Raw genomic sequence first — 14311 nt, 5'->3', positions numbered from 1 at the left:
CGGGCCGGACCCCCTCCACAAGGGAGGGGGGGACATAGGAGAAGGAAAAGAAGCAGCAGATCAACTGGTCTAAAAAGGAGGTCTATTTAAAGGCTAGAGTATACAGATGAGTTTTAAGGTGAGACTTAAATGCTTCTACTGAGGTAGCATCTTGAACTGTTACCTGGAGGGCATTCCAGAGTACTGGAGCCCGAACGGAAAACGCTCTATAGCCCGCAGACTTTTTTTGGGCTCTAGGAATCACTAATAAGCCGGAGTCTTTTGAACGCAGATTTCTTGCCGGGACATATGGTACAATACAATCGGCAAGATAGGCTGGAGCTAGACCGTGTAGTATTTTATATGAAATTAGTAAAACCTTAAAGTCACATCTTAAGTGCACAGGAAGCCAGTGCAGGTGAGCCAGTACAGGCGTAATATGATCAAACTTTCTTGTTCTTGTCAAAAGTCTAGCAGCCGCATTTTGTACCAACTGTAATCTTTTAATGCTAGACATGGGGAGACCCGAAAATAATACTTATTGTGCCTGCGTGTAATTGACATAAATTCATTTATGTCAATTATCAATGTATTATCGTATTGATTAATACCAACAATACATTTTTAAATCTGAGCTTCAATATTTTAAGAAAAAAAAGTCTGAGTTGTGATGATACCTTCCACTAGATGGCACTGCCCATATCTTGCTAAACATCAGCGACAAAGAAACCAACAAAGAAAAAAACCGTGACACGAGTATGATCCTACGACATTGGTAAGTATGTTTTATTTTAAAGATGTGATATTTGGTTTTACACTATATGAACGAAAAATTGAAAAGGAATTTTGCCTTTGCAACCTCATTATTCTATTGGCTAAGTGTTATATTCATAAATGTAAGTTTCTAAATACCCGACCTGTCTTTTGTGCCTTTAAAAAAGATTTAAAACTGTACATTAAAACACGCTCTACCTCTAACAACAAAAAAGCTGTGATTGTGCAAGTTCTCCCACTTAAAATGATGAGAGAGGTCTGTAATTTTCATCATAGGTACACAAAAAAATCCAGGAATTCACATTCATTCTTTCCTAACACGGATCAATCGTCCTGTCCCTTTAGCAGAAAAACATCCCCAAAGCATGATGTTTCCACCCCCATGGTTCACAGTAGGTGTGGTGTTTTTGGGATGCAACTCAGTATTCTTCTTCCTCCAAACACGACGAGTTGAGTTTTTACCAAAAAGTTCTATTTTGGTTTCATCTGACCACATGACATTCTCCCAATCCTCTGCTGTTTCATCCGTGTATCCATTTTGGTATAAACTCAACTCGTCGTGTTTTGAGGAAGAAGAATACTAAATTGCATCCCAAGAACACCACACCTACTGTGAAGCATGGGGGTGGAAACATGATGCTTTGGGGCTGTTTTTCTGCTAAGGGGACAGGACGATTGATCCGTGTTAAGGAAAAAATGAATAGGGCAATGTATTGTGCGATTTTGAGCCAAAACCTCCTTCCATCAGTGAGAGCTTTGAATGTTTGACCAAATACTTATTTTCCACCATAATTTACAAATAAATTCTTTAAAATTCCTACAATGTGAATTCCTGGATTTTTTTTCCACATTCTGTCTCTCACAGTTGAAGTTTACCTATGATAAAAATTACAGACCTTTGTCATCATTTTAAGTGGGAGAACTTGCACAATCGGTGGCTGACTAAATACTTATTTGCCCCACTGTATATATATATATATATATATATATATATTATTTATTTTACTCTATTTTAGTTACTTTGAATTCACAACCCCCTGGCGCTGTTTTATTTTGTACTTATTTTGATTATTGTTTCTCGTCTGTTTGTAAATGTTCCATCCATCCATCCATCCATTTCCTACCGTTTATTCCCTTTGGGGTTGCGGGGGGTGCTGGTGCCTATCTCAGCTACAATCGGGCGGAAGTCGGTGTACACCCTGGACAAGTCGCCACCTCATTGCAGGGCCAACACAGATTGACAGACAACATTCACATTCACACACTAGGGCCAATTTAGTGTTGCCAATCAACCTATCCCCAGGTGCATGTCTTTGGAGGTGGGAGGAAGCCGGAGTACCCGGAGGGAACCCACGCATTCACGGGGAGGAAATGCAACCTCCACATAGAAAGATCCTGAGCCGGGGATTGAACCCAGGACTACTCAGGAGCTTCGTATTGTGAGGCAGACGCACTAAGCCCTCTTCCACCGTTATAAATAAAAGTTTAATTTAAAAATAAATAAAAAAAAGTGAAGGAAGGAAACATGGGAATTAAAGGCAGAAAAGACACCAAAAAAAAGTATATTTTATGTATCCAAACAGGAACTTTATACATATAAGAATATATATTTATATTTTTTAACTTACATGTATTTATTCAGGGCAGTGCACATTAATAAACTACTTTGGTACAGACTACAGACTGTGTGAATGAGCATATTGTAGTTTACTTTTATTTTTTACACTGTAAGCGTTTCAATTATTTTGTCTCTTCAGGGGACATAATCCCCCCCAAAGTTAATGTTTATTTTTCCATCAGTATGTGTCAAGACACTTCTTTACTAAAATGCTATTACGCTAATCCCTCTCACACCCGTTTTCCCTAACCCTAACACCTACTTAAATAGTGGGACATTGAGGAAGGGGCCTCAATGTCCCACTATTTAAAAAGGGGACCCCGAAGGGAATGGATGGATGGATGACATAAATTTATTCACCACCTCCCTGAAGCGAATGTTTGTGTATCTATATGTATGTGTCAATATATACACTATTGCCTCTAACGCCCCCCAATGTAAATGTATCCAAAAGATTAATGAAGTTTCATTCAATCTATGTTATCATCATTTAGCAATGGAAGATAAGTATTGCTTTGTAACTACCTACATTTCCTAATATATTTCCGGTAGAGATGTGACACCGAAGCCCTCCTCCTGAAACATGGCACCTTGGGGGAAAGCTCTCCATTGTACATCCACTCTTCAACAAGCCTTGAAGCTTCTTGCATTCCAGTCCAGGTCCTGCAGCATCACGCCAAAAAACCATGACCTTAAAACATCTCTGAACCCAGAGAATGAGTTTCTGCTGGAGAACTTAAAACTCATGGGGGTGGACGTGAGTATGGCCCGCCAGCGTCAGCCAGGGGTTCTCCGTAAAAACTTCACCAACGAGCAAGGGCTTGCAGGCTTCCTGCAAAGCAAAGGAGCCAGCGGCAAGACTGTGGCCAGCATCATATCGCGTTATCCGCGCGCCATCACCCGTTCCCTGGAACATTTGGAGCAACGTTGGCAGCTGTGGAAAAACATCCTCCAGACAGATGAGGAAATTGTCAGCACCCTAGATCGCTCACCGGAGTCCTTCTTTCGCTCCAGCGATAATGACAACATGGAGAAGAACATTGCCTTTCTATCCTCGTTAGGGCTCAACAACCAGCACCTCCACCGGCTGCTCACCACAGCGCCGCGCACCTTCTCTAACAGTGTGGAGCTCAATAAGCAGAGGGTGGAGTTCCTAGGGAACATCTGTACAGAGATGGGAGGGAATGATCCAGAGCAGTTTGCCAAATATTTCATATCCAGAAACAGCTACATCCTCATAAGAAGCACTAAGAGAGTCAAGGCAAATATCGATTACCTAAAAGAATCTTTGAATCTCAGTGACTCAGTGCTTCTGGCCCTGCTTCGAGGCCCTGGCGCAGATATTATGGATCTCTCCAACGAGTATCTGAAAAATAATTTTATCAGCCTCCAGCAGAAGATGCTCTCTCATGGCTGTCGGAGAGTGGACGTAAACATTTTTATTATTTCCCGTCCAGCAGTATTGTACACTGGGGCAGCTACACTGAGCTCTAAGCTGGACTGTCTGCTAAAAGAAGGAATTCCACTGCAGCGGATACTAGAGAAGCCAAAAGTGTTTGACTACAGCGTACAGAACTTAACAGCCAAATTACAGGAGCTTCACAGAATTGGATATGACTTCCAGGAGAAAGGCATCGGCATTCTGGACATGAGTCAGAAACGATTTGAAGCCAGATTGGAAAAGTTAGTAATGTCCCAAAATAAGTAAAAAATATCTCTGCTAATATATTTATTTCATGTTTAATTTTGAATGGAAAAATCTTCAAGGTAACATATTTGGTTTCAGCTGGATTCTCGCTATTCAATTTGTTTTAGTCGAATATCTCAATAATTCATAACAAGCACCATGTGCATTCTTAAAAATGACAGCCTGAGCTGACTTAGAAATGTTATAATACTTCAGATTTTCCAAATCGAGCATAGGTTCTTATGAACAGCTCACGCTGCATTGTTGTGCAAGGACCATATACAAAGTGCAACCAACGACCCCATAAATGCTTTATAAATTTGAAGTCATAATATTATATGTCCAGGGTGTAGCCCAATTGCAGCTGAGATAGGCTCCAGCACACCTGCGACCCAAAAAGCGATAAGCGGTAGAAAATGGATGGATGGATTATATACACTCTAAGGCAGAGATATTAAATTAAATTGTTTTGGGGGACACATTTCCAGAAAAAACCCTGCGAAGAGGTGGTGAGTTGTCCAGGGTGTACGCCGCCTTCCACCCGCGACTCTAAAGGGAATAAGCGGTAGAAAATGGATGGATGGATGGTTTCCAGAAAAGGATGACTTCTCCCTTCACTATTAGTCTTATTTTGTAAATTCCAGAGAACCAGCTACCTTCACAATGGACATTTGATTTTGGTTTGTTTATTATGTCAAAATTATAGAAGCACTGTGCTGTTTATAATAAACTTTCTGCAAAAATGTGAGTCTCACAAGTTTTTGGAACTGAACTCTCGGGCCAGCAGTTGAATAGCCCAAATGGTGAAAAAGAGAGGACCTAAAATGGAACCTTGAGGAACACCACTAGATGTACTAACTGGAGCTTGTGGAGGAATGAGTGATTTAGGAGCATCCAGTTGGTTCAACTACAAACATTTTCCTGTGAAAAAATATTTGACTGATTTTTCAGAAGTATTTTCAGTTTTTAATTTTAAATAGCTTTATGAATATAAATTCATACCGTCCTAAAAATCCCATAGCACGTACTAGCTAGTCTAGTTGCCTGTAAGTGTTTTTAAAAAATAAATATTTTTTGCGGATTTTTCAGAAATATTTTTAGTCTGTAAGCCTTATGACTGTCTAGTGGAGGGGTCTCAAACTCAATTTACCTGGGGGCCACTGGATGCAGAAACAGGGTGAGGCTGGGCCGGAAGAAAATATTTCTTTAAAAAATCTAACGTGCACTTTTAAATGAATTCACCTAATTTGAATGGCTTTCCTGCCCTGACAAAATACTTGCCAACTCTCGCGATCTTTCCGGGAATCACCCGGATGTCAGTGCCCCTCCCGACAAACTTCCGGGGTAATCGTTCTCCCGGTTTCCACCCGGACAACAGCAACATTAAGGGCGTGCCATGACTGCACTGCCTTTAACGTCTGCATTCCCACCATGCTACACAAATTGTACGAGGCTATTGCAGACTAACGGAAGCGCCTGCAAGACATACTTGGTCAACAGCCATACAGGTCACACTGAGGGTGGCCGTATAAACAACTTTATCACTGTTACAAATATGTGCCACACTGTGACCCCACACCAAACAAGAATTACAAGCACATTTTGGGAGAACATCCTCACCGTAACACAACATAAACACAACAGAACAAATACTCAGAATCCCATGCAGCCCTAACTCTTCCGGGCTACAATATACACTAGAGATGCGCGGTTTGCGGTCTCATCCGCGGATAAACCGCGGATCGGGTGGGTGACATGACGAAAAAAATAGATTTTAATTAGATTCGGGCGGTTGGCGGTTGAACCATCCGGAAATATTTGATAAACATGGTTCTGGGATTGGTATCCTTTGCCATTCGAAGAGCCATTTAAGACCCGTGTCACAAAGCGAAGAAGACAATAGGAGACGCTATTATTCTCTAGCATGACTGCCGGCAGTCACCCAGTTAATAAGTATTAGGGCATGCTATGAAGCCATTGGTTTTGTCGCCTTCTACAAGATGTACGGTCTGCTTGACAGTCCAGCATCATGTTGCGAATGGCTTCCGTGGCAACATGCACACGACCGCAAGGCATACTGGGTGACACAGAGTACACTAATGGTTGTGATATAAACAATTTTAACACTCTTAGTAATATGCGCCACGATGTGAAGCCACACAATACAAGATTGACAAACACATTTCGGGAGAACATCCTCACAGTAACACAACACAAACGCAACACAACAAATACCCAGAATCCTTTGTATCCATTACACGACTGACTATTTTATACACCCCGCTAGCAGAATTGGGAGTCTCTCGGTAAAATCGAGGGTATACAAGTATGACGCTGTAAGGCGCCAACTCGCGGGCCACACCAACATTAAATTTTCACACCAAGGTGCGGGCCGCAAAATAACGTCTCGCGGGCCGCGTGTATGAGACCCCTGGTCTATTGTCTAGTTGAATGTACTGCAAGTGGGGGGTTTTTCGGAGAGAAAACATATTTTGATGATGACTTCAAAATTCATTTTCTACGTCTATTTTTTACAAATATATGTGTGCGTCTGTTATGTTCAAAGTACAAATCTATTGTTTAAAAAATAATAAACCTTCTGCATTTTGCCATAATTCTCACTAAACGCACTTATGCACTCACAATTTTAAGTGTTGAAGTGCGCATTTCGGAACAAACTTCATGAAGTCATCCAAACATAAAAATAGTACATTTGAATTTTAACTGTATTGTATTTACATCTCATATCCGCCCGAATGAAACTGAGATAGGCTCCAGCACCCCCCGTGTCCCCAAAAAGGGACAAGCGGTAGGAAATGGATGGATGAATAATATAAAATACATCATACTCCATAATGGACTGAAAATCATGATTCCTAACAGGTGGAACCAAGTCCGGATCCCTTTAAGAGTTGCAGGATGGCCTTCACACGCCGAGTACAGGTGACTTACCGAAATTGTTTAAACCTACTTCATTAAGTCCTTTAAACGTATAATTAGTCACTGGCACTTTAAATGGTGTGTAGTGGCAGTTTATGTTCGATGAAATACAAAAATATACTTGGCACAGAGAACAGAAAAACATATTTCCTACCCGGAACGATAGTCGTAAAAAGTATACTGCGTCCGGAACCCGGATCCCTTTAAGAGTTGCACGATCGCCTCCACACGCCGAACTGCAGTCAAATGACCGAAATGTCACCTGTAATGTACTTAATACTGCGTGACAAATATTGTGAAACCGACTTTTAATCTTCAATCACATACTGCCATTTAAAAGTTTCTGCTTACTGTCGAGGGTTTCTATTGTAATATTAGCTTAGCATTAGCTTCTAGCTTCGGTTTTAGTCAATCCTGTCAACACTGCAAAGTTAAAGCAGGTAAGAGACATTTTCATTAAAGGCCTACTGAAATGAAATTTTCTTATTCAAACGGGTATAGCAGGTCCATTCTATGTGTCATACTTGATCATTTCGCTGTATTGCCATGTTTTTGCTGAAAGGATTTAGTAGAGAACATCAACGATAAAGTTCGCAACTTTTGGTCGCTAATAAAAAAGCCTTGCCTGTACCGAAAGTAGCAGACGATGTGCGTGTGACGTCACGGGTTGTGGAGCTCCTCACATCCACACATTGTATACAATCATGGCCACCAGCAGCGAGAGCGATTCGGACAGAGAAAGCGACGATTTCCCCATTAATTTGAGCGAGGATGAAAGATTTGTGGACGAGGAAAGTTAGAGTGAAGGACTAGGGGGGAAAAAAAGGCAAAGGCAATGGGAGTGACTCAGATGTTATTAGACACATTTACTGGGATAATTCTGGAGAATCCCTTATCTGCTTATTGTGTTACTAGTGTTTTAGTGAGATTATATGGTACCTGAAAGTCAGAGGGGTGTGGCCACGGGTGTGGTGACCGCCAGTGTCTCTGAGGGAAGCCACGTTTCTCGATGAGGCGAAGCGAAGGCAGCCGTTGGGGCCGGGCTGAGCTTTATTCCCCCCTCCTCCGCGGTGGAACCATCCCACGTTCGGGGGAGGCCGGTCGTAGGAGGCAACAGAGTCCACAGCTGCCTCTTTGACGGTGCACGAGAAACGACGCAAGCTATCCGCTCATGTCTACAGTAAGAGCCGACTTATTACCATAATTTTCGCACCGAAACCTGCCGTTTGACATGTGGTAGGGAACCATGTTCTCTTGACCGCTCTGTTCCATATTAAAGCTTCACCGTCATCTTTAGGGAATGTAAACAAAGAAACACCGGCGGTGTTTGCGTTGCTACAGCCGGCCGCAATACCACGCTTTCTACCAAGAGCTTTCTTCTTTGTAGTCTCCATTATTAATTGAACAAATTGCAAAAGACTCAGCAACACAGATGTCCAGAATACCGTGTAATTATGTGATTAAAGCAGAATACTGTGTAATTATGTGAATAAAGCAGACGACTTTTAGCTGTGATATTTGCTGGAAGAAATGGTGACGTCACAACCACGCATCATCATTCCGCGACGTTTTCAACAGGACACTTCGCGGGAAATTTAAAATTGCAATTTAGTAAACTAAAAAGGCCGTATTGGCATGTGTTGCAATGTTAATATTACATCATTGATATATAAACTATCAGACTGCGTGGTCGGTAGTAGTGGGTTTCAGTAGGCTTTTAAAATTATTGCTGCTACTTTGCCATCTGATGAACGCACTCTGTGTTGTCATTATTCGTAGTTGTATGTACACTCCAGATCGGTGATTGTAAATATTCTCCTGTTTTATAGATATAACTGGATGTAATGGAAAAACAGGCAGAAGAAATAGCTGCTATGGGGACACCCAAAGTTGTTAAGGGGGAAGCAGCCCTCATACCCCAGTGAGTCACATTTGTCAAATATGTTAATAACAAGATAATTGCATCATATGTCTGCATATTGGTCATCTCTGCCCTATTTTCTTTGAAATTGCAGATTCATCACCACCAAAGCCATGTTTCACGAGTTTCTAGACGCAGAGTGGCAAAGCTCGCGGGTATGTAAAAACAGACAGGCAGCGGAGGAGTCCAATGAAGCAACCGTGCAGGAACCTGAAACCAAAAAGGTTAAATTAGACAAAGAGGGAAACGATAAAGGCGGAAAGCCGGATGGTAAACATCTCCGGGGGCAGTACAAGTTCAGGCCGCACAAGAAGCCGACCACCTATGATGAGAGAAGATTGTGTCTTTCAGTTACTCAGGTAGGAAGCTTTATTCTAACAGTGTTTTCAAATGGGGGTACGCGTACCCCTGAGGCTACTTGAAGGTATGCCAAAGGGTACGTGAGATTTTAAAAAAATATTCTAAAAAGAGCAACAATTCAAAAATCCTTTATAAATATATTTATTTAATAATACTTCAACAAAATATGAATGTAAGTTCATAAACTGAAAAGAAATATTCAGTGTTGACAGCTAGATTTTTTGTGGACATGTTCCATAAATATTAAATATTTATTTTTTTGTGAAGAAATGTTTAGAATTAAGTTTATGAATCCAGGTGGCTCTCTATTACAATCCCCAAAGAGGGCACTGTAAGTTGATGATTACTTCTATGTGTAGAAATCGTTATTTATAATTGAATCACTTGTTTATTTTTCAGCAAGTCTTTAGTTATTTCTTATATCTTGTTTTCCAAATAGTTCAAGAAAGACCACTACAATTGAGCAATATTTTCCACTGTTATACAATTTAATAAATCAGAAACTGATGACATAGTGCTGTATTTTACTTCTTTATCTCTTTTTTTCAACCAAAAATGCTTTGCTCTGATTAGGGCAGAGGTGACTAACGAGGTGCCCGCGAGCACCAAGTAGCCCGTAAGGACCAGATGAGTAGCCCGCTGGCCTGTTCTAAAAATAGCTCAAATAGCAGCACTTACCAGTGAGCTGCCTTCATTTTTTAGATTTTATTTATTTACTAGCAAGCTGGTCTTGCTTTCTCTACATTTTTAATTCTAAGAGAGACAAAACTCAAATAGAATTTGAAAATCCAAGAAAATATTTTAAAGACTTGGTCTTCACTTGTTTAAATAAATTCATTATTTTTTTACTTTGCTTCTTATAACTTTCAGAAAGCCAATTTTTGAGAAAAAATACAACCTTAAAAATTAATTTCAGATTTTTCAACACATATACCTTTTTACCTTTTAAATTCCTTCCTCCTGACAATTTAAATCAATATTAAAGTATTTCTTTTATTTTATTGTAAAGAATAATAAATACATTTTAATTTAATTCTTCATTTTAGCTTCTGTTTTTTCGACGAATAATATTTGTGAAATATTTCTTCAAACATATTATGATTAAAATTAAAAAAAAATATTCTGGCAAATCTAGAAAATCTGTAGAATCAAATTTAAATCTTATTTCAAAGTCCTTTGAATTTCTTGTAAAATTTTTGTTCTAGAAAATCTAGAAGAAATAATGATTTGTCTTTCTTAGAAATATAGCTTGGTCCAATTTTTTATATATGATAACAAAGTGCGGATTGGATTTTAACCTATTTGAAACATGTCATCAAAATTCTAAAATTAATCTTAATCAAGAAAAATTACTAATGATGTTCCATACATTCTTTTTTTAATTTTTTCCAAAAAGATTCGAATGAGCTAGTTTTTATCTTCATTTTTTTTGGTTGAATTTTGAATTTTAAAGAGTCAAAATTGAAGATAAACTATGTTTAAAAATTTAATTTTCATTTTTTTCTTGTTTTTTCCTCATTTAAACCGTTCAATTAAGTGTTTTTTTTCATCATTTATTGTCTACAAAAAACCTTCCGTAAAAGGAAAAAAAATGTACGACAAAATGACAGACAGAAATACCCATTTTTTTATGTGTATAGATTTATTTATTAAAAGTGAATTGAGCAAAATGGCTATTTCTGGCAATTTATTTAAGTGTGTATCAAACTGGTAGCCCTTCGCATTAATCAGTACCCGAGAAGTAGCTCCTGGTTTCAAAAAGGTTGGTGACCCCTGGATTGGGGGGTACTTGAATTAAAAAAATGTACACAAGGGGTACATCACTGAAAAAAGGTTGAGAACCAATGTTCTAACACACTTGATGGATCCTGAAAAATCTTCTAATTCATCAGGACAACAGGGAATGTCCCTTCGGAGACAAGTGCCACTTTTACCACGATGTCGCTGCCTATCTGGCCACCAAGCCTGCCGACATCGGAGAGAGCTGCCATATCTACAACACGTATGGGAAGTGCACCTACGGTCTCACTTGTCGTTTCGCCAAGGCGCACACCACCGCCGACTTTAAGACAATGGAGAACGCAGACGTGGTCAAAGCCAACGAGGGCAGGATGGCGGTGAAGAACAGTCTGAGTAAGGAGCTCCAGAACCGCCTCAGGAAGCATTCGGTAGAGTTCAGGAAGTCGGCAGAGTACCTGAAAACCCTTCCTAACAACAAGGAGAAAAAAGGACACCAAGGCAACGGTAGGAAGACGTTTTTTCTGTTTGTCCTCAGTGAAACAAAATCAACCTCACATTTTTCAGGTGTAGCACCACAAGCGTCAACAGCAGAGTCTACAGACTTAGAGACACAGGTAAGACGGAAATGTAGAATATTTACCATGTAACGCTCCTTTTTGGCTCTCTTGTTTATATTGTTCCCACTTTTGCCAGTCAATAAAGTTTTGTTTTAGGCCAGGTCAGAGAAAGCAGCCGCAGTGAAGACGGTCGGCATGTTGACTGACGAGGATGTCATCAAGTTGCGACCGTGTGAAAAAAAACAGGTATCGTCCCAAAAAAATATTTTACTTTTTTCTTTAGCTTGGAATAAGTTGCTTTTACACTTTTGAATGAAGCTGAAGTTAAACATATTTTTTTCAGCTAAGGAGCATTTATTTAAACTCAAAGTCAGCGACTGGTTTGTTAATAAACCTGTAAAAGGATTGTTCCAATCATGTACATGTTTCTAATGCAATTTTGTTTTTGTTTTTTTAATCAAATCTCTGTTCCTTAGTACCACTAGATCAGACCTGGGCAATTATTTTGACTAGGGGGGGCCAAATTTACAGAAAAAAATGTGTCAGGGCCCTGACACATCTATTTTTAGGAACACTAATACAAAACCTCACAATATTGTCCGATTGAATGCTAAAAACGTTATGGCTGACCGCCTTAAAAACAACATGGACTTTTTCATTTTTTGACTGACTGAGACACTCAGAATGTACATGAAAATAAAGAATGTGTGATTTACAATAATAACTATGAATGATAAAAGACTGAATATTGACAACATATGAATGTCGCACCCCCCCTCGATCGACATATTTACAATCAAGCGAAACGCAACAAAAATGCCTATCATAATGGCAGCTACAGTTTCCATCTTAAAGATCCCAAAAAAATATTTGGGAATGTCGGGCGGGCCAGATTGAAAAGCTTAACGGGCCGTATGCATGCCCTGAGCCATAATTTGCCCAGGTCTGCTTTAGATAGAGCTCACATACCACCAGACACAGTTAACTGTTCTCTTGGATGCAATTGTATTAATGTATGTTGTCCGTCAAAAGGTGGACTTCCGAGACAAACTCTACCTCGCCCCCCTAACGACGGTGAGTGCAAATGAAATTAACCTACAATGGCAACATATAAACCGGCTTATTTGTTTCTGGAGAACAAATATCCCAATGAAAATGACTTTTGCTGAACTGGCAGACGGTGCGGTAAATTTGTACTTTTTATACTTGTCCCCCAGAAAGTGCTACTTATCTCCCCTTTTAAAGCATGCAGCAGAATTTCTTATATTTGACTGTTTTCTGCTAGAGTGTCCTACTACTGTAATATGTCCGTCTTAAATGGTGTTTAGAGTGGTGATGTTTTAAAACAATTATGTTTTCGATTTTAATCCTATAAAAAAACTGTAAAATACAGGCCTTTCCTGGGTTGAAATCTCCAAAATAAATGTGTGTATTTCTCACTACTCCAGAGGAGACTAGTTCTAATTTCTACTCTCTTTTGTCAGTGTGGCAACCTACCCTTCCGACGTGTGTGCAAGCGCTTCGGAGCCGACATCACCTGTGGAGAAATGGCCATGTGTACCAATCTGCTCCAGGGTCAACAGTCCGAGTGGGCTCTCCTCAAGAGACATGAGAGTGAAGACCTGTTTGGAGTCCAGGTTTGCTTCACCTATTTAGGCATTAAGCCTTTGAAGTACAGGGTATTTATTGTTGTATTTATTTGTTATTCTTGCCTCGGTTGGTTTCCTTTTGTTCAGTACACCTTCACATGTGTGATTGTACAGTTATTTTTATTTTATTTTGACTTAACCCCGCCTTCTGCCCGATTGTAGCTGAGACAGGCACCAGCGCCCCCCAAAGGGGAATAAGCGGTAGTAAAATGGATGGATGGATTCTCATTTTTAAAAAGTCAATTTTTTTTAAATGTATTTATTTATTTATTTATTTTTTTCCGTATCAATCTAACAAAACAATACACAGCAATACCATAACAATGCAATCCAATTCCAAAACCAAACCTGACCCAGCAACACTCAGAACTGCAATAAACAGAGCAATTGAGAGAAGACACAAACACGACACAGAACAAACAAAAAGTAGTGAAACAAAAATGAATATTATCAGCAACAGTATCAATATTAGTTATAATTTCAAAATAGCAGTGATTAAAAATCCCTCATTGACATTATCATTAGATATTTATAAAAATAAAAAAAAGAACAATAGTGTCACAGTGGCTTACACTTGCATCGCATCTCATAAGCTTGACAACACACTGTGTCCAATATTTTCACAAAGATAAAATAAGTCATATTTTTGGTTCATTTAATAGATGGAACAAATTTACATTATTATCAAAGCGCTTTGGGCGCCTTAAAGATGGGTAGAAAAGCGCTAAACAAGTACAATCCATTTACCATTTATTGCTATCAGTTGATAAAACATTGTCCTTTACAATTATAAAATCTTTTTACAAAAATCTACTACTCTGCTTACATGTCAGCAGAATGGGGTAGATCCTGCTGAAATCCTATGTATTGAATGAATACAGAATCCTTTCAAATCGGGGAAAAATCGTTTTTGAATCGAGAATCGTCTTGAATTGAAAAAAAAAATCGATTTTGAATCGACTCGTGACCCCAAGAATCGATATTGGATCTAATCGTGAGTCACCCAAAGATTCGCAGCCCTAATCTTCACCGCTGTGCCATTGATGAAGAGTGGAGTGTGGCTGGACTGGTGCTTACTGAAGTCAA

At 39.4% G+C, this 14311-nt stretch overlaps 2 protein-coding genes across 5 annotated transcripts in view; both read left to right on the top strand.

Annotated features, from left to right (window-relative positions):
• Positions 1-661: 661 nt before the first annotated feature.
• Positions 662-4801, top strand: LOC133551152 (transcription termination factor 1b, mitochondrial). Its single transcript, XM_061897559.1, has 2 exons — positions 662-754; positions 2924-4801. The coding sequence occupies exon 2, from the start codon at positions 2955-2957 to the stop codon at positions 4077-4079; it is 1125 nt and encodes a 374-aa protein (XP_061753543.1). The 5' UTR covers positions 662-754; positions 2924-2954; the 3' UTR covers positions 4080-4801.
• Positions 695-14311, top strand: part of dus3l (dihydrouridine synthase 3-like (S. cerevisiae)) — a 30112-nt gene continuing 16495 nt past the window's right edge. Inside the window, exons 1-8 of one of the 4 annotated variants that reach the window (XM_061897556.1) lie at positions 701-754; positions 6942-7001; positions 8828-8919; positions 9014-9278; positions 11172-11633; positions 11733-11822; positions 12609-12650; positions 13061-13213. In XM_061897556.1, the coding sequence (XP_061753540.1) occupies positions 8843-8919; positions 9014-9278; positions 11172-11633; positions 11733-11822; positions 12609-12650; positions 13061-13213 (1089 nt within the window). In that variant the 5' untranslated portion in view covers positions 701-754; positions 6942-7001; positions 8828-8842. Of the gene's footprint in view, positions 755-6941; positions 7002-7166; positions 7439-8827; positions 8920-9013; positions 9279-11171; positions 11634-11732; positions 11823-12608; positions 12651-13060; positions 13214-14311 lie in introns of those variants that run through there. The other 3 variants (XM_061897558.1, XM_061897557.1, XM_061897555.1) reach the window with 3 other exon arrangements.

This window comes from Nerophis ophidion, linkage group LG04 (assembly GCF_033978795.1).
Source record: "Nerophis ophidion isolate RoL-2023_Sa linkage group LG04, RoL_Noph_v1.0, whole genome shotgun sequence".
Classification (NCBI taxonomy): Eukaryota; Metazoa; Chordata; class Actinopteri; order Syngnathiformes; family Syngnathidae; genus Nerophis; species Nerophis ophidion.
Note: the sequence above shows the minus strand (reverse complement) of the source record. Positions and strands in the feature narration are given on the sequence as shown.

Excerpts from the sequence above, each read along its gene's own strand:
- LOC133551152 (XM_061897559.1), top strand. The coding sequence starts at position 2,955 with ATGGCACCTTGGGGGAAAGCTCTCCATTGTACATCCACTCTTCAACAA.